The sequence below is a fragment of the Bacillus rossius genome, chromosome 8 (assembly GCF_032445375.1).
Source record: "Bacillus rossius redtenbacheri isolate Brsri chromosome 8, Brsri_v3, whole genome shotgun sequence".
Classification (NCBI taxonomy): domain Eukaryota; kingdom Metazoa; phylum Arthropoda; class Insecta; order Phasmatodea; family Bacillidae; genus Bacillus; species Bacillus rossius.
In genome coordinates this window covers 42,661,038-42,682,433 of record NC_086336.1, presented here as the reverse complement: position 1 = coordinate 42,682,433, position 21,396 = coordinate 42,661,038, and the positions used below count along the sequence as shown (strand labels likewise).

Genomic DNA, 21,396 nt, shown 5'->3' with positions numbered 1-21,396 from the left:
ATATATTTGGCGTTATAAAAACATGCAGCGCAGTAATGAAAGCGCAACATTTAATTGTGTATCTGTAAAAACGTAATGGCATTTTGTTACACTGAACACATATAAATAGACACATAATTCTAACATGACGTGACTGTAAAAAAAATTTGACTCAAGTTTCGAAACTCACCACAGTGAAGGCAGTGTTGGTTAGATCCGCAGCTCATGTAAGCCAAGAGAGGCAAAATTGCACCTCTTAGTTATGTGAAACGAGGCGATATGGAAACATTAAAATGTTACTAGAGCTCTATGAGTCAAAGAATAAATACCTGTTCTTACAAAGGCTGAGCCAAACACGATGTAGCACTGTCAGTATCACTATTTTCATCACTGTTGTCCACTACACTGTTACTCGTTGATGAAAGGAATTCGTCATCGTCACTGTCGTCATGTAAATTTATTAAGAACTGGTCCATTGCCATGTCTATTATGCAGTCCCTCTTCCAGTATTCGTCTGCTAATTTTTGAACATGATTGCAGTAGCCTACCCAGTCATCCTTTGTTACAGAGTTAACAGCATCTAGTGTGTGTGTCTGAAGTGCTTGCGCACAGAACTCTCCCACGGTATTACATTCCCGAAAGCACCTCTTTATCTCTGCCCACGCTAATTCAATAGCGTTGAACTCACACATGTATGGTGGGAGTCGAATGACATGATATCATTGATCAACCCGAAATATTTTCTCATTTGGTTTGTGTTTTTCTACTAGTTTCATCAACATACATTTCAGCTTTTTTCGATCACACTCTACAGTTCTGCGTTTTAGCCATGTAATCATTTAGTTTTTTGTACTGTATTTCGAAGGAGGCTTATCCTCTTGTTTGGAATGATATGGCGCATTGTCTATTACTACAGCAGAAGATGGCGGCAAGTTTAGTAGAACACGTTCGGACAGCCATTTTCAAAATTAGCAGCATTCATTTTCCCATGATAATCTCCGACTGTCGTACCTGACTTGTATATCAATAACCCCCCTGGGAGAAATCCAAATTTTGAACCAATATGAACCAATATTAGCCTCTTGGTTGCATTTCCTTTAGTTACTCCCGTTATGTCATTTTTGTGTTGCCAACATTTCTGGAAGGTGAGATTAGTATCCACCTTCGACTCATCAAGGTAAAACACTTCTTACCTTCAGACCTACACTGTCTAATTTGAGTGAGGTACTTGGAGCGCCACGTCATTATGTCAGCTCGTTCGATTAACAAACGCCGCCTGTCTTCGCACCGTTTCCTGACGAAGCCCATACTTCGCAATAATCTCTTGAGCGACGAAGGGGTCCACTGCCAACCTATCTTTTCCTTTAATGCGGGAATCAATTTGCGTACTGTGGGGACAAGCTTTTTAACCGCATAGAATTCCTGGATTGTGTCTCTAATGACACGTTTATAGAAGCTGTCGATCTCAATCTTGCGTTGTTTTCGTGGCCTGCACTTAAAAACGTTATTCTGTAGCAATCTTAATAATAAAAAAACATATGCACGTCTGATATATTTTGTAAAACTAACATAACCAATGATAAATGCCCTTTGTTTAATATCACTAATGCACATTACACATGTTTAAAATGCATGGCTTGCCTCTTTTTCCCTGGTGTTGTATGCGGTTCATTTGGCATTGCAATTTGTTTCTTTCGAATACGCATCACTGTTGCTTTGCTTACATCTGTATAATTTGCAGCACGTTCCGTTGCTTTATGAATAGGAATCGAAAGGCATTTTTCACGAGCTTCTTGATCACAAATTGATATTACTTTACTCTTTCTTTGCTGTGAATCACTTTATTACTTTTCCTACGCTTAACATTCGCCTCCATTACTCGTCGCACACTACCTGCCAATATACTTCACACGGTTAGTAACGCAAGAAGGGAGACGGAATTTCCTATCGCATGACACTCCCTTCCCCTTCAACCCCTACTTCCCCTGCCGGCCTTGAACCACTCTTTCCCCTTCACCCCCGCAGTTCGCAAGATTCCTGACCCATACAGTACACTTCATCAAGTTGGAATTTTAGACAAAGATACAGGTTAGGTGTTACGTGTGGAGTATTGCTCTGTAGAGAGCATAAACGTGGGTTCTGAAGAAGCCAAACATCTAGACAATTTTTAATTGATGTTTCGAAGAAATATAAAATTTATGGTTAAAATGACGCACGAAAAGATCCTGAGGTGAGTCGATGAGAAAATAAACAATATAAATGGAATCCTACGAAGGTACACAACAAAAGACCTAATTATAATATTTTAGAAATATTTCTGTTAAATGTGTGACATATAAAGGAATGGTTAGCAGCTGAACGGAATGGAAATCACAATTTACTTGGTAATTAACCATAAAAAAGGTCCTGAACAATTTGGTTTCAGTAACAATATTTGAAACTAAATAAATAGTTCATTTGATGTTTGTGTCCAAATTTAGTTGTAAAATCTCATCAAATATTTTGTTGAGTTAACGTCATTGTAATAAATTTTCAACCTTATAAATCACAAAAATATCAATTATTAAAGATGCTTGTGTTCATTGCTGAACGAATGTATCTTTCCCTAAAGAAGTATCGCAAATATTTAACACCAATATTTCGTATGTAGTAAGGAAAGGACATTGCGATTGATTACGCAACTTTATAAGTGTTTTATAATTGTGTATATTATTATTCTCGACGTAAAACAGAAAGCTATCTGGATTACACGTAAGTTCCATTATTATTATTTTGTATTTGATGAGAATGTCGTAAACGTAAATTGTTGTTATTTTGATACCTGCGTATGAAATAATTTATGTAGGTCATTTACTAGAAAAACGCAGACTTTTAACATTTACAGCAAAAACCTTTTTAATACAAACGACATTAATTCAAAGTTGTAGTACCTGGGATAATAAACCTAAGCCTGCGGTGTGGAAGAGTCGAGAGAGATCACTACAAAATTTCGCCAATGATTCGCATCTTCGGGATTTGAGTTTCCATCCAGGTTGCACGGGTGTCCAGAAGTAAGTGACCTCCTGCCGCGTCGGTTTCCCGGGGTTGGGGGTTTCGATGGCCGGAGGAAGGTGGGCGAAGGTGGGCAATGTTAGCACACCTGCCACCACCACCTCGATCCCCCCCCCCCCCAGTAACCCCGGGCAACTGTACCGGCCTGAATATTTCAACACGCTGATGACATTATTCATGAAGGCGCCGTGGATGGAGAAAGTGGGGAAGGGGGTGGTTTCAAACAACACAGGTAAGTTGGCGCTAGGTTCTACATGCGTCTGGAAAACACTGCTGTTGGAGAGGGTGAGTGAGACACTTTCACACTAAGAAAAAAACTAAGAAGTAGACTTATTCAGTAAGGCGACCGAAGTAAGTGACTTCTGAATCCTTTCTCATCTTAAGAATGATGTATACCTATCTTGTGCAAACACTAAAGATCCTTTAAAGGGTAAATAAATAAGTTACTAAAATTCAAGTACGGATATTATAATACTGTAATATATTATTTAATTAATTAATTTCTTAGTAGAGATTTAAAAAAAAACTGTAATCAAATAATTTGGCAACAAATTTTAGTTTGGTATTGCTGGCAATACTGGCAAGATCAAGTGAACTTTACACTGTATATGCACAGTCAATCAATAGTACCGACTTTCTGAGTAGGGACAGAGTGTTTGACAATTTGTTTTCCCGGCCAATAACCAATCAGAAATTGCGCGTAAAAGACAAAGGGTAGAGCTGATAGATGGACCAGTGTTGCCATTCACGCTGCCAATCTCCAACAACAAAGAATACTTTCAGACAAGCTGTCCCCTGAGAAGAATAAATTGTAAGTTTATCCCCGACAATACCTTACTCAGTTAATCAAAGATTAAATGTTTACCACTCTCTTTATAGGCATGTTGCCTTGAAAGGACTTTCATGTAATTGTCTAAAACTAGTTTTTCTTTGATGGTATCATTTTTAAATTACAAACTGTCACTAAATATCCAAAGTAGAATATTGTTGTAGTAGTAACTCATAGAGAACATGTTTTCTTCTTGTTTCATAGAAATATCGGTTTTAAAATTTTGATTTACTGCATAACAGTTGTTAAGGAATTGGTAGTTATTTACTTTAAAAATACAAAATTTGTGCCACTCTAGACTCATTTTAATATCTTCCCAATAATTTTATTTCGTTAAACTTACCGCAGTCACTACATGAAATCAGCATTCAAGTAAATGACTACCAACAATCGATAATTCACAAACGATAATTAAAGTACCGGTGCAATATTGGTTAAAATTTCTACCAACAGTCAGCTGGGAGGTGATTTTAGTGCAAGTTAGTGTTGAATTTTATGTGTAAACCACGCTCTATTGGTTTACTGACATAAATCGAGAGTTTTACATGATCATCAATAAAGCGGCAGTGTAAACAGTATATGTAGATGGACATCCTTCCCAAATATTTGCCGGGTGTCTTCGAATAGCATGGTTTAAAAATTATATCCATATTAACTCATAACGAAACTACAATTAATTTACTAATTTGCAATATCAAATTAAAAATTTAATTTAATTGGGGCCGAAAGTTCTTTTTTGTCTTGAGCATGTATTTAGAATGCGTTTTTTCTTCATATTTGCCGTGAGGGCGTTTACAGAACGATGAGTATGTATCTGTGGCTCAATGAATCCTTAGGTATATATCATTATTAAGATAATTATCTCGTACAAAAATATTATTCTTAATTTCTTAATATAATTTTAAAGGACATCCTTCAAAAAAGTGTTCCAACAAATTTTGGCTGGCAATACTGGCAAGATCAAATGACCATTTCCCTGGATATGCACAGTTAACCTTAGAATCTAACAAGTCTTTCTCGTCATTACGCGAAGCCCTCCACTCAGAATTTCGGTGTTTTCCGGCGGCGAAGCTAATACACTGTGTTCATAAAAGAATGACCCAGTTATACATCTTAACTGTATCAACTGTAAGCGTTGTACAGTTTTGGTTCAAGGTCACCACTAAAGAATAACTCAAAACGTTTTAGATGAGCGCATGCGTGAGTGCTTCTGTGTTGTTTTCTCGCTTGCAGCGCCACCTTCGAAAAAGTGCGACTCCTGGGCGTAAAGCGTTTTGTATTCTGCGATTGGCTAAGAGTGAATCTTTAATTTCAGTTTAACGTGCGTTTCTGTGGAGGGGGGGTCAGAATATTCTCATGAAATTGTAGAACTCCAACTCCAAAGAGATCCCCCAAAATTAAACGTTTTCTGCGATGTGTCCCGACGTTGTTTCGCGGAAACTACCGACCAGGGGTGGCTTATATGGATATGTCGAAAGAATGACTCTTTCCGCAATTAGTAGAGGTAGAACCTGTAAACTTTATTTGGCAACAGCATGGAGCCCCTCCCATTATAATCTATTCGTAAGATTGGGGTTGAAAGTCGAAGTTCCTGACTAAAGGTACACATATTGAACGTTTGTAAGAAAAACTGGTTTAGTTTACCTTTAATTTGAAGTGTGATTTGTTGTAAATAGTTTAAATTAAACTGTTATAATGTATCATTGGAACTGGCTTCATTCATTTTTGGACATCATGTATTTTGTTAAACAGGCCTTCAGCCGCAAATTCGCGCCGGCTTGAGAGGCTTCCAGGTCGCTCGCGGTACCTTGGCAACGCCTGCCGCGCCCGGCAACCGCATCTACAAAGCTGTGTCAATAATTGCCTAGCTCCGGTCCCGCAGGGGCAGCAGGTCAGGCGAGGATAACGTGTTACCGTCGACGGCCTCCCCAGTTTAGGGCGCCGCGTGCGGCACGAACGAGAACTTTCTCGAAGGAGTCGCATTCCGATTATTACGGCAGCATATAAATAAATTCTATAGTTTCAAACAGTTTTTAAAGAGGCACTAATATTAAATATTTATTTGAGTCAAACATTTTTTTACAGCCGGTAGGTTAAATAGAGATGACGTCATCAGAGCGAAACGAATTATTAACATTCATAGGGAAGCTCAATATGCAATTATCATGAAGTGGGACGCTCGATTACATTTTTGCACTATAACACACGTGTATATTTGTGCACTTGATTACCTGAGCAATTATAACCTTGCATACTTGCTTAATTTCATAAATTATAAAACGTTTTAATACCTCTATCTGTGAAGTCTCACTTCTATCGTACTTGGCCACCTCAGACCAAGGTATGTTTATTTTAATTTTTTTTTCTCATTGCCTATTTCTAAATATAAAAAAAACTAAAATTTCTCATTGACATGGAAGCAGCTTCAATATTTCATATAAATAAAATTTTCGAAATGAAATTTGTAAATAAAAAATATTGCCCCATAAATCTGATTTTAGCGTAATGATATTTACGTTATGATGTTTATAAATTGTCACCTGAATAACGATATTAATTATTTTATTCCAGTGTTACTGAGATTCTACTTTTAAACGTTGGTAATTTTTCACGTCAATTTTGTAGCAGTAATTTTAATAAAAATAATATATTCTCTCTATATTAGAAAATTTTGAAATTATTTCACAAACTAAGAACTTACCGAAAACCTTTAAAATTTATGCAGCTTATTTTATAAGTAAAAGTTAACTCTGGTATATTATCACTAAACCAGTTTTTCTATCAAGAGAAATTATTCACAGCTCTTGATTTCACGCCCGCTTGCGCTACTGGTACTACTAAAACGAAAAAAAATAAAAGTAATCAATTTCAAAGTACAAATGCACGAGTGTCAGCTGAATTCATTCTTTCAAGTAAAAAAGGGGGAGGGGAAGAATTAAGCTTTAAAATATATATACCAATCTTCTGAACTCTGAGAGAAATCAATTTAATCAAACAATTTTTTTTTCAGCCCAAAAAAAAGTCACGCCAAGATCCACAGGCAATACTGGATGAATTTTAATTACTTGGCTGTAAAGAAAATAAAGTCAAAGGAGGAAGAGCAAAATTTTATTATAAGGAAAAAAGTTCTAATTGTGAAACTTTTTTGATTGGATCTATGCCAATAAATTAGGGAACTAATCAGCATGTACGCAAACTTCGTATATAATTTACGTTCATGTTGAATTTTCTGCATAAAATTTCTCGAATATGCCTTAACTTCTATTGGTGTTTACAGAAACGTTATTCTTTATGAACCACCTTGACAAATGTATCATTTTGGTAGTTGTTTAGATTTGTTACGTTATTTAAGAATTATTTCCCTGTGTTATATGAAAAATTGATTATGTTATTTGTTAGATCGTTTTGGAATGTGTTATGTAAATATTTCATTCCACTGTCATGAGTGCAAACAAGTTAATCCAGTGTTCTGAAGATAAGGTTTTTTTTGTGTTATTTCCTAGAGTTTTTTGTCAGACAACCTAAATGTATTGCTCATAACTGTTTGTAGAATACGTACAAAAATTTGAAAGAAAGAAAAAAAATTAAATAAAAACCACACAAACAAACATTTGAATATTCTTTCTCCCGACATTACTCACTGCATAATGTATCAATTAAACTTATGTGAATGTGATTCTCTTATCCTGCATTGTGCATACGTATTTATAACAATATAATGGTTTTTAGTGAATGTTTTATTGCATTATCAATGACAATAACCCAATAGAGTTAATTTAGGCAAAAAAAGTTACTTAAATTGTTGTATATTTGAGATATTCTGTAATAAAATCAATTACTTTTGCAAACATTCACATATTAATATAAAGGTATTTGGTTAAATCTGCTGCATATGTTGGTTGATATATGAGTACTCTATCAATCTTATTTACAGTACAGACTCATTTAATTTGAAATTATTTTTCTTCTCAGTAAATAGGTATTACGCACCTTCTTGAGTATTCTCGGAAGTGTATACACTCAACTGAGGGCTGTATGATAAATGTTCACAAATATGCTAATATTTATATATATATATGCATACAGTAGAACCTCTAATATCCGACCTTGACAAGACCGGGCCATGGTCGGAAAGGCCAAAAGGTCGGATATCCGTAGGAGCAAAAAAAAACCGCCTTTCCCAGCTATACAGTATGTAAAGTAATACAACTTTATTTGTAAAAAATGTTGCTGTAAACATTTCAAACATTAACTTTTGTTAAATTATGAATTAGAAGATGAATACAATGTAAGCATACCTTATTTAAAGAATTAAGTGATGTATTTTTGCTTCAGTTTTGCAAAATCTTGATTTTGGGGAAGTGTCCCTCTACTTTTTCTGCCCACAATACATTACGTTTAACGTGACGTCATAACAGAACATTGATGAAATGATTGCATACTTTTATGAATAAAATTGAATCATTTTTATTGAATTATCACTATTTTGTATGGATACAAAGAAGGAGTGAAATGAAATCTACAATTTAATTGATAAATTAACTTTTGTTTGCACTCATTAATTCAAATATGTTTATTACTTTAACGAACAGATTATTTTAAATATAACTATTATACATGTTTGTTATTTAACTTCTTCCAATCTGTGTTATTCTGTTAAGGATAGGACGATGAAAGGAAAAGTAGGAAACGAATGGGAGTGTTTCAAGTTTAATGTGCTTCGAAAAAGTCAAATCGAAGGATGTTCCAATCGAGTGGAATATTAAAATGAGCGTAACGGGACAAAGCGTAACGGACAATGTGCGTAACGGGACAATGAGTTATCCTTTTTCGTGCGTGCAGCCGGCGTTCATCGATTTATTAGCCGTTGTCACGTCAAAAAACATAGAACAGTGCAAGATTATAGTACGAGCACATTCTACACCAATCACGGCTGAACTGACAGTTTGCGAAACGAAAAAATGTAGATGCGTCACATTTTCAAGTCTCAACAGGCTCGCCAACCACGGAGACTAGGTCGGATATCCGGAGGAGTTGGTTGTGGAAAGGTCGGATATGAGGGGTTCTACTGTACATATATATAAGTTACATCCTTACACGTGGGAATTTTTTGTTGTGACATATCTTATAATATGTTTCTAGAGCTACTTCTGAAAATTTCATAGTAAAATATAGCGACGCCGTCCATGGCGAGGCCTCAAAGAAGAGAAATAAAGCATATAGTCCATCCACGGTAACCTCCTACTTTTCTGAAGCCCTGCTTTTCACCGGATCTACTTTAATGTCACTATGTATCCTTCCGCCGTATGAAAACAAAAACATTGCCATGTGACAAATGTCAAATGGTTTGTTTACAATCACCAGCTGTCAAAACAATGTGTGTGTGTGTATGTACATATATATATATATATATATATATATATAAGTAATTTGAATATGATCTAAGTATACATGTATATGTTCATAACATTTATGATACCCAATGGTAAAAATATTAAAAAATAAGTTTGTTAGCTAAAGAATTAACATATAATTTAAAGTAAATTTTTAGGAGAACATATAAATTTACAACATTTATGTAAGCAATAAATATCATCCTTTAGTACAGTTCAACACAGTTTTCTGCATCTGAAAAAAAAAGTATTGTAAATTATACATATGGCTGTCCATCTAAGCAATCTGGAAAAGACTAAGGATTGAAGGTTTAATAAAATTAACAAATTCAGATGAAAACATTTAAAAATGAATTTTCTTCTTTTATTTAATAAACCCCTACCATTTTGCCGGTTAAGGCCACAAATAAAAATATGGTTATATACATTTTCCTGAGTATACTTATTAGACAAAATCATAATTTTATGAACAGTAAAATTGTGGTAAAGAATTGACAGTAATTTCTATACCACTTATATGCATTATTTATTTGTGGCCCTGGATGGGGACTGGCTTTTTGTTTTCCAAGTAAGTTCACTGAAAAATGAAGACACACAACAAAATAAAATGTTTCACATACACCTATACGAATCCAGAAATGAAATTTATTATAAATTTATCATAATATGTGTAATATAAAGTTAATACATAAAGTTCCAGTAATCAACATACTTAATGGGAATGCATAAAAGAAAAAAAAATGTTTCAAACCCCAATACTTACAGTTGCCCAGGTGTTTATTACATACAGACCTCAATAAGAACACCCGGGTAAATCATCAAGAGGAACTGCCAGTACTTCACTGTCTCCATCTACTTGCTGTGTCGTAACCTCAAATTCTTCGCTGTCACTGTCTTCACTTGAACTATCCTTGCCGAGGTGGATGATGAGTGGAGGAATGGTGCCGCTGTCTATGTGGACTTCTCTCTCCCAGTCTGCTTGAATTAGCTTCTCCACGTGATCCACACACCTCGCCCATCTAAAAAAATTAATGTATACAGTAAAACCTCTATATAAATGACCTGTTTATAGCAAAAACCACTCTATAACAAAATATGTTTGTTTCTGTCAAAACGGCATAGTAAACAATGCATGGCATGCTCTTTATTACATACAATTTTGAACTCACTCCACAAGAAACTATTTTTAAACACAACGAAACTCATTTAATGTGTTTTCCTCAACTATCAAAGCTATTATTTAATACTTGAAGTAACATGTTTTGTTTTATGTTATCTGAAAAAAAAAATTATAGTGGTTTATTCAAGATATAATAAAGCTGTAAATATTATATATGTTATCAATAAAGGCTTAGAATGCATATGATAAAATATTTATTTCATAAGTTTTGTGTTTGTTTTTGGTTAAAATTTGTCCCAGACAAAAACAGTGAGATATAGCGAAAATTTAATTTTTTGAATAGTTTTGATGATTTACTGTATATGTATTTCACTATAATAACATAACTTTTGAAAATACTAATGTGCAAGAACTACATGTGTAAATACCTATTCAACTTCGCTAGATGAAAATATTTAAAATTCTCTACGTTGAAATTTTATCTGAATATTGAAATCTGCCTACAGCACTGAACCCACCATAACTTTAAAGTCATTGACACAAGATTAAGCATAACAGAAAGTAATATCACAATTACTAATAAATACAAAACTATTTATGGAAATGAAACAATTGAAAATGGACTGCAATTACAAAAAAAAACCTTGCAAATAAGTCACCACTGTTAGATCTAGAAACTACACAGATATGTATGAATCACATGGGAATAAAATTACAAACACAAACACAAACACGAACACAAACACATACATGCAACACATTTTCAAAACGACAACTACACAAATTCAAACCACTTATTTTTACCAATTGTTTTAAAACTGTATTACTGGTATATGAATATACACAAAATGATAATCACACTATCACACACTAGCACACAAAGTTATCAAAAGGAATGGTAGGACCAGGCTGCTAGGCAACAATACTTACGTATTATGTAAAAATGTATGGTAAGGGTTTTGCTGAAGCTTGAGGAATGTTCTACAGGAAAATAAAACAATTTCTACTTCAAAAGGAATACCCCATTGGTCATGCAACATGAAAATACCTCTCTGGTGTGGAAGCATCAAGAGCCTCTTTCCAGATGGCTACAACTGCATCATTGTCAAATCTCTTGGCCCGCCCCACGTTACTATTGTAATGGTGTTTACATTGAGCCCAAACTAGTTCGATTGCATTATAGTGGCTGTGATAGGGTGGGAGTCGTAGAATTTCGTGGCCATAGTTACGAGCCAACTCGTCTACCTCATATCTGAAAAGTGTGTTAGAACAAGGCGTAAGAACGTAATTTTTTGCAACTATCTCACTTTTAAAGAAATGCTGTAAAAAAAACGAAATAATATACCGTATTCGGGGCTTGTTTTGTTTAGCTATTCTCAGCAGCTCCACTTTCAACAAATTATTTTCATGTTTTATCTCATTCTTCTCCAGCCACGCGATCAGTGTATCCTTGGTCCAGTTCGTTGTAGGTGTTTTCTCAACCTACGTTATGCCAACATTTAACTAAATACTCAAGTAGCTGATAAGAATTCATGACAGTAGAACCCTGTTACAATTTTACTGCTTATAAAGTTTTCCTGCCTATAATGTATTATTTTTCAAGTCCAATATTTTCCCTATAAGGACAATGTATTTAATTCCTGGATATAATGTTTCACAAATTATGCGTTTCGTGCTTGTAATGTTCACTTCATAAAATTTTAGAAGACGAAAAAAATTAAAAGCCTTTGTCTATACTGTCTATGTATATGTGTATGTTAGCAGTTAACTGCCTGTTGACACCCTTGGAAAACAAATAAATTCATAAATTTTTAGCCAATCTGTGTGTTTTCAAATGTATTCACTTAAATCACATGTTCAAGTGGCAAAAGAACTGGACTTAAGCATTTCCACTGTAAACACTGTCGTGAATTATGACAATTATACAGAAATGAGACAATTTTACAGCAATGAGACAATGTGTAAGTAAAGACAAAGCAGATAGAAGCTGGAAGCACCATGATGTTAAAGAAAAATTGTTTTTGGCTTGCTACAAGCAAATTGGAGCATCAAATATATCTTTATGCAGCTTGTTGAGTCCATTGGCAATAAATCCACACTAAAAAGTACTAAATTGAATTTCCTGCTTATGTTTTTTTTTTCTTGTAGCCCCTTAAAAACAAATTATAACAGGGTTCTACTGTACTTATGCAAAGCAAACATGTGTTTTGGCATATTGTCGTAATGAATTTCTAAATTTAACAAAGCATGTTAGTTTAGTGACTAGAAATTTTTTTGAAAATATTATTTTAATTTATTAAGTAGGGCAACAGAGCATTCATAAAGTGGGTCCTTTTACCAAACAAGTAATTATGTCATTTTCAAATGCTATTTGCAATAAAAAAAATTTATTTGGTATTTCAAACCCTCTACTAAATTAGTTTGCACTACGATGTAATTCAATTACATTATATATATATATATATATATATATGTGTGTGTGTGTGTGTGTGTAATCAATTTCAGCTCAAACATTATAGTTTATAAAAATGTAGTGTAGGCATACTATTAAGATAACAATTATTGCTGGCAAAATGTATTAGTCTCGAATATTCGTACTTATACACAATAATAAACACATGTAAATTTTTCACATTACAATTTGAGCAATAAAAAGACACTGCTTTACCATTGCACATACCTGGGTGCTGTGATATGAAGCATTGTCCATTATGATGACACTGGGTTCCTCAAGATGCACCAACATGTCTTCAAACCACATCAAGAAAGTTTCCCCATTCATCTCGCCATGGTAGTCTGCAGTCTTCTGACCTGAAACAAAAAGTAATCCTGCTCCTGGCACAAAGCCAGTGCGCCCTCCAGCATTAACAACAATAAACCTTTTACCATCTCCAACAGTACGTCTCTTCGCAGATTGTAGACTCTTGTCCTGCCATGACTTTGATACAGTTCCTGAAAAATATATGAAATGGAAATGAAATACTTTGTATTGGACCACAGAACAAATTTTCAAATAAATTAATGCCTTGCCTCTCTGGAAAATCCATGTTTCATCAACAAATATGAAATTGGCACCTCTTTCTTTTTCTTCTTTATACTTTCTCAAGAAATCTATTCGCTGCAATACTATGTTTTCATTCTCTATCAAAGCTTTTCGTCCATCAACAGTTGTCCATGAAAATCCCATCTTCTTTAACAATTTATGAAGACTTGATCTTCCACCATAATAATCTATTTGTCTTTCCCTGATTTCTTTCAAAATGGTGTCGACTGTAACATTCAAACCTGTAAATTTATTGCATACATTAACAATACATGAAATAACAGAGGTACACAAAACTAAGCGAAACCACAACCCCGTTGAAGATAATTTAAGTGCACAATTTACATTTATTAAATAGTTTTAATAAACTTACATTTCAAAAATACTTTTAAATTAATTTAAATTTTGTAGTTTTCTTAGAGGAATTCTACATTGCAGTATTTTTGTCTGCAATGATATGACGATTATATTGCGCGTTTGTATTTTGCGCGTTTGTATTGAAGTTGTGTAAAATATTAGTATTTCAGCATTCAATTTAGCAATCAATAAGTTACAAGCTCTACACTGTGTTATAGGTAAATGTTTTGTATCGTGTATCCCATGTGATCCCTAGATCTTTATGCATGAACCTGTACATCCTATTGATCGTGTGGTGCATGTTTTTTTTCATTTATTCAGATCAAAGATCCTGAACATAATCAAATATTGTGGTATAGCAAGAATAATTATCATAAGTTTAATAAAACATATATATTTTCATTATTATTCAACTTTAAATCATAACTCATTACTATATCACAGGTTTTTAGTTTTGGTTTTGTACAGGATTTTTAAACGTAATAAATTAGAAAAGCAAGCATCATCAATCACAGGATCAATATTTGCAGGATCATGCGATCATGATCAATGTATCGAATCGGATACGCGATACTAAACTTTTACTGTTTTATAACCTTCTGTTACTTCATACACTAACACACAGTTTGTCTGGCTAAGTTGTGTTTTCATATGATACTTCATTACAATTAAGTAGGCCTATTGTTTATAAAATAACAATACCCCTATATTTTCTAAAGGGTTAGGCGGGGCATGACACTATTTTGCAATAGAATATATATTGTACTGGACCCTGCCACACAGTACAATTTAGCCAATTAAGTATCCCAATTTTTTTTTAATAACCATGCTTGCTTAGACCACAACTCACTAATTTGTAACCAATTACTGCTAAAGCGCACAACTGGATATTATTGATACTGGAAATAGTCATTATTTAACCTTCTGATACATCATAAAAGTTGAGGTTATTTAATATGTATACTGTGTATAACGATATAAACATTACTTGTAGTTTTAGAATGTAACAATTTTCTTTCTATCTTTAACCTAACCTTAAAAGGACGTGTACCTATTTCATATGTTGCACAATATTCTATATATCAATACCATATCAATAAAGAAACCTAACAAACCACCCAAAAATGTTAAGTATTTTTAAAGGACAGATTATATCGGGAAAAAAACTGAACCGGTCAATCTGCATATGGATATATGAAATGAATACAATTAAGTAGGGCCTACCCCAGTGATATTGAAACTACTCTTCAGTATCAAATTTTTACCTTCAGCGTACATCCTGTAAATTGCATTCCTGATTGCATTTACTGTGAAATCGTCGACTGTGTCAAGTGACTTTCCTTCCTGTGGCCTTTTTTTCCTCTTTTTTCCTGGTGTTGAAACTTCTTCAATGTCTTTCTTGTAGTACCTAACCAAAAAAAAACATTTGTCATAACACTTTTCCGGGGACCCGTTCACAATACGCAGTTAGGCAGTGTTCCAAATATGGCATTTTGTCACAAATATTTGCTTTGTGGTCACTAAATGGAAACATGAGAGACTTTGTCCACGAAATTAATGAAGTGTTTTTTTTATTTATTTTGTGATCTCCCAAACAGATGAAAAACTAATTAAATGCAAATTATAAAATCACTCCCTTATGTTATAGTTAAACCTATCATAAAGTTTATAAACATCGTTATAAACAAACGTGTATCACACCCATAAAAATACTTGAAAGTGCCTATATTGTTATTGTTAGGACCTGAGTAGGCCTAATATGATTTTAGGTTAACTTTTCAACAGAGACGCCACATGGCGGTGTTGTCTCACACCAAAAATTATAAATTGGAAATAAAACACAAAAAACCTCGTGAGTTAAAACACAGGCCGACAATACTTAGGACACAGTCGATATTTTTTTTACGTGTATGAAAACGAAAAAAGCCTACTTACTTGAGAACAGTTGACTTTGCGATGTTGAGAAGAAACGCGGTCGTCTGCGTAACGTCACATTTCTTCAAGTCGCCTTTCCTAATTAAAACATATAAGTTCTGAGCGACGTTAATGATATCCATCTGACGCTGCGAAGAAGTAGCTTTCCCCATCCCGGAACCAATTACCATTACAGCAATCACAAGAACCACACAAAATATCAAAACGATAACAAATTCCATCATTACAATAGTAGATAATAAATAATATAACAAAGTTAAAATACACAATATTAACACAAAATCCTGAAACACAAACTGTACGTTATTTCACGGTCAGTAATATATTAAAACACACTGCAATATGGCGTAACTGCAGACAAACGGCTGAAAGAGAAAACAAACAAGTGACTATTAACATTATTAATGCGCGACCACGGTTTCGGCACGTAATATTTTTTTACCGTTAACATAACGTTTTTATTTCACCAGAGATTTAAAAAAATGTTCAAACTTAACAAATACCCAAACAAATTCTTAAATACACGCGGAAAGTCAAAAAATATATATTTTGGCTATGGAACTATTTCGTTCTAATCATTGCCAACACACCACTTCTCTCACTGTTTCATTTACACACATGCGAGATCATTAATATTAATAATATTGTACATAGATAGTTACTTTTTTTGTAAAATTTTATTTAACATCATTATACGGTAATTTAGTGTTAATGCATGTTTAATATGCATATGATGGAAAGTATTTTTGCAAACGAACCAAACATGCTGCATCCTGGTGTGTTTTTTCAAAGGTTCGTTTAAAAAAGTAGGAGGTTACCGTGGATGGACTATAGACATGTCTATTTTAATTGCAAGCTTCATTCAAACTTTGCAAACTTGTATATCCGAGCACTTAAATTTCGAAGATGAAGTTTAGAAAATTGCGACCCCCGGAAAACCAAATACCCTAAGAGATTTTCTGAGACCGAAACGTGGTGTACTTTGACAGTATTACTACCGTTGCATTAAACACACAAAAAATGAATTCAATGTGAAAAAAAAAACGCAAATGACTTCACAGGGGAAGCTATTCGACGCGGTCAAGTCTCTTTTTTTTTTCCAGCCATTCCAAAAAGTAGTGCACTGATCTTTAACTAAGCCAAATTTTTAAAACCAGAGAAAACTTTTATAGCATAAAAATTGTTGGAACCAAGATGATGGTGTTCGGTTTCAATCTCTCCCCTTTAACTGTTTTTTTTTCTTCTTGAGAGTCCCACTGCAGTGATGTTGTGACTTCTCTCTTTAGAAACAATATGTTTATTCTAACTAGACACGCCTCCTCCCATAGGACAGGCTCAAGGCCAGGCCATGCCCTGCAATCTCCCAGAGCCCCGCGACTGGTTACCGAAGTGACATTAATCCAAAATGTTTGTCATTATATTACACCAACGTAATTTATCATAATTTTAATAAGAAAAAAATTCTTAAGAGAAACTGGCAAAACCGTTGTTCTGCACTCACGTGCCAGGTAGGCCTGGAAAAAGGTTTCACTAAATTGTTTATTTCTCAAATTTTCCGGAGGAGTTCCCCTGATTACCTCTCTTCTTCGGGGGCCATTTTATACCTCCACAAGTCTCTATTTTTGCCTTTCTCAAAAATGTTAGTGCCCCGCTAAGTCTAGGCCCGACAATACCGCTAATTCACCCTCACCTTTTCCAGTTATAACTGCAAATATTTATTCACGGTAAGTAATTGGACTCGCAATTTCCAACCATTTTTATTTGTTTGTTTTCTTCGTTATTTAAAAAAAAAAGGCAGGAAATTTCTGGGATGATTAAAAACAATAGTGGTGTAAAGAATACTATCATAAACGGTTTTATTATCAGAAAATATTGGGGGAGGTAATTTAGTCAAGTTCTCAGTTTCAGATACAACTAAATTAAGAAATGTTGAACGAATTATTGAAATATAGTTTAGAGTTTTGCTTACAGCAGACCAATAACAAATAAGGAACAAAGTTTTTAGATATTCATAAAAGAGCCAGGTTTTTTTTTTTGCATATCGGGAAGATATGTTTCATAATAGTGCGTCTGTGATTTTAATTAAACAAGAAACGTTTTTAAATGATTTACCTTGAGCGCAAACAAATTTTATATATATATATATATCTCTTTAGAATGCATGCGAAGTGTCTTTAAGTCGTATGTTAGGTGCCGTATGTGAAAGATTATTATTTTTTGGAAAGTAATGTAGCCATGGGAATCAGAATAGAGGTATTTAAAGACACCGTGGAAAATAGACTTTACAGCAATGCAAGACGAAAGTTTTACCTTTACGCCAATCATCTTATTGCTTGTGTTAACTGCAAACAATACTCAAACCAATTCTCATTTTGTGTACCTGTGATAGACTCATCAATATATGTTACCATCTGTAAGGACCTACCTTTAGACGAGCCGTTAAACCTATATTTTATGGATATATGCGCATTGCAACATTTCTGGTAGTAATTAAATAATATACAAAAATCTGAAAACATAAAGGCCAATAACTATTTCTACAGCTTGTCTCATCCTTACTTTACAACATGCATTTTAATAGGCGTTTACTCTCTCTTTCTTTCCAATGCATGATTTCTGTCATTAACTGTGTCCTTCTTTCAGTGGGTTCTGTTGCCAGATAAACGCCGTAGAGCACAACAGTTTTAGACAACCTTTATAATGCAATTAATTAATTTTTAATATAACTGAAACTTTTCATTTTTAAATGAAAATTTTGGAATGAGGAATTTTCAATTACGTTTTCTTGTCTTATTTCTTCAAGAGCATCATCTTATATTATTCAATTTTTACTTATAAGGAAAATTCACTGAAATATGATATATTGGGTACAACTGTTTTTTATCAGAAATTTTCTTTATTTTATATATAAAATTTTGGCTCTGTTTGAGCATACCACATAATTAAATGAAATGCCTTGTTATTAACAATGACCAACTGCTACAAATAGGTTTATATGTGAAATAATAGTTGCGGTTTAGCATTTAATTATTATTTTTCTTTCGTGATCACTACAACTTTAATAATACTGCCAATGTACAATATTTTAAGGTCTTTGAAAAATTTACACAAACCAAATTTAAAATTATACAAACTATTATAATTAAATGTGTTACGCAATATAAAATTGGCGATGTTAACAAGCTGGGTACTATCAATCCGGGAACATTAGGCGTCATTTGCCATGTACTGCAATCTAAGTGTGAAACACACTATAGAAATGTATTAAAAAAATTTATTATTTTCAAGGGTAGAGGAAATATATTTAAGAGGAACTTCACCAGTAACAAAACTGAGGCGTAACATGAATGCACAAGTTAGCGGTTACCGGAATTGGACGACAAATCAACCCAAGACTCTCAAGGAAGAAAATTTCCCAGACGAACACCAAAAAGGACGAGCTCAAGATGATTTATTTACATCCGGCACTTAAGTTAATGAGGTTCGTTGTACGCCCAGTCGGTTAAAATGAAGTTATGGCGTAATTGTTTCGCCAGAGATAGCGTCCGAAACGAAGGCAACAGCCATAATTAACTTGTCATCTAATTTGTTTTCATCTCCGGAGAGAAAATATTACTATAACTTGGTTTCAAAAAAGAATAAAAGTATAACAAAAATATAAACAATGGTAAATTCAATACTGTATGACATTGTCTAAATGCATATTATAATATCCAGCAGTCAATCTTTTCGATAAATGTTTTGTAGGAAATTAAAAAAATATATATTTTAAAATTTTCTTTCTATACTATCTAAAACACACAATAACTACTACTTATTTACGTTTCATGATTATGCTTACATGAACTTCGGATACTTCTATTAAAAATTATTTTAGAATTTTAATATTATGATAATAGTTTTCTTCGTTATTTTAGGTCAATTTAAAGGTAACATCAAATGGCATTAATATCTAAATTCAAGATAACAAATTGAAAATTTATTTACATATTGTTAGCAGTTAATACAAGCAACGAGCTAGTTGGTAAAACGGTTAAACATTCGTGTTGCATTGCATTAAAGACTATTTTCCACGGTGTCTCTAAATTCCTCCATTCTAGTTCCCATCGCTACATTACTTTCCAAAAAAATTAATAATATTTCCCATATGGGACCTAACTAACGACTCAAAGACACTTCGCAGGCATTCTAAAGATATATATTTTATATTTGTTTGCGCTCAAGGAAAATACTACAGAAAATTTATTGTTTAATTAAAATCACAGATGCACTATTATGAAACATATCTTTCCGATATGAAAAAAACCCTGTCTCTTTTATGAATATCTAAAGACTTTGTTCCTTATTTTTTAAAGGTTTGCTGTAAACAAAACTCTAAACTATATTTTTGGAATTCGTTCAACAATTCTTAATTTAGATATATCTGAAATTGAGAACTTGAATACTTTACCTCGCATAATCTCTTCTGATAATAAAACCATTACGAATACAATCTGTACACCACACGAAATAATGAAAATACCATAAAAAAAATATTTCAATACCGCCTAAGGGGTACGGTCTATAGTTGTCAAACGGCATCTGTAGCTCGCATAAAGTAGCATGGTCCATTGAGATGTACTCTGTTATAGTTTTTTAAAAAAATAATCAAAGAATAAATATATTGACAAACATAGTTTTCTTGAAAGTAAATTAACAGTTTTGTATTCATCGGTGTCACTCGTTTCGTCACACGAGGTTTGAACCACGTCAAAAATTACCCCTTTAGCTTTTTAACCGCTCGTTATACCATCAGCGCTATCGGAACAATGTGGATTTGGGAAGGTGACTTTGTATTAAGAATAGCGTAATGCCAGCTTTCTTACGCGTTTATAACTATGGAATTTCTTTTTTTTACAACGACAATTTTAGTTTACCAGATACATTCAAGGATAGCTTCACCATCAACAAGGTTTCGTTTGGCAGACCAATACGTCGTTTGGTATTTCACCCTCATGTTCACGAAAGTGACCATGTACGGGTTCACGTCGTTACGCGTGGGATCCGCCATCTTTGTCCCTTATTTCCGTTCGACTCCCGTTTTGTTTTCACAGATGTTACCACTTCCCACTTCCCTAAAGCCTAATTCCGTTACACGGAAATCCGAGATATCAACACGTATATCTATATATATACATATATATGCGTGTGTTCCTGCGGGATGCTCCCCGCATCGCTACACGAAGATCGAGACGAGCGGAAAAAGGAACACGATGATCTTCCAGCTCCGGTCTGCTCCAAGGCCGAGACAACACTGGCGTGTAGCTGGGCGCAGTCTGGCGAGGTTCGTCTCCTCTAAGGGTCAGGGGTCAAGGTGGCCCGGGGGGGGGGGGGGCGTACAGGCGCGCGCGGATATCAGTAGGCCCGCCGTGCGCGCGACGACGAACACAGCTAAGCAAATACCTTCTTTATATCTTCGGATTTGGTTTCATAATGGGTTTCGAAGTTACGCTGTAAAAAAAAATATATGAGTACTCCTATAATGATAGTCCTTGGTAACACAGTGTGTTTTTAATTCCCCAACCATTCTGAAAATAAATTCTGCGTGATCGCCTGTTCACAAGCACCGTGTTATAAACGTCAGAATCATTGCAGAAATTTGTGGATAAATACGCCTGACCTCCAATCATAATGGTGCATTTTCCCCATC

The 21,396-nt window shown here is 34.1% G+C and overlaps 1 protein-coding gene across 2 annotated transcripts; it reads right to left on the bottom strand.

The window, feature by feature from the left end:
* Positions 1-9,417: 9,417 nt before the first annotated feature.
* LOC134534805 (uncharacterized) lies at positions 9,418-16,535 on the bottom strand. 2 transcript variants are annotated; one of them, XM_063373398.1, is made up of 6 exons: positions 15,708-16,535; positions 15,038-15,180; positions 13,053-13,657; positions 11,718-11,854; positions 11,421-11,624; positions 9,418-10,271 (listed from the first exon to the last, which is right to left on the bottom strand). In XM_063373398.1, the coding sequence occupies exons 1-6, from the start codon at positions 15,929-15,931 to the stop codon at positions 10,046-10,048; spliced, it is 1,539 nt and encodes a 512-aa protein (XP_063229468.1). In that variant the 5' UTR covers positions 15,932-16,535; the 3' UTR covers positions 9,418-10,045. The 2 variants fall into 2 exon arrangements, with proteins under 2 accessions (XP_063229468.1, XP_063229469.1); XM_063373399.1 differs by lacking the exon at positions 11,421-11,624.
* Positions 16,536-21,396: the final 4,861 nt, after the last annotated feature.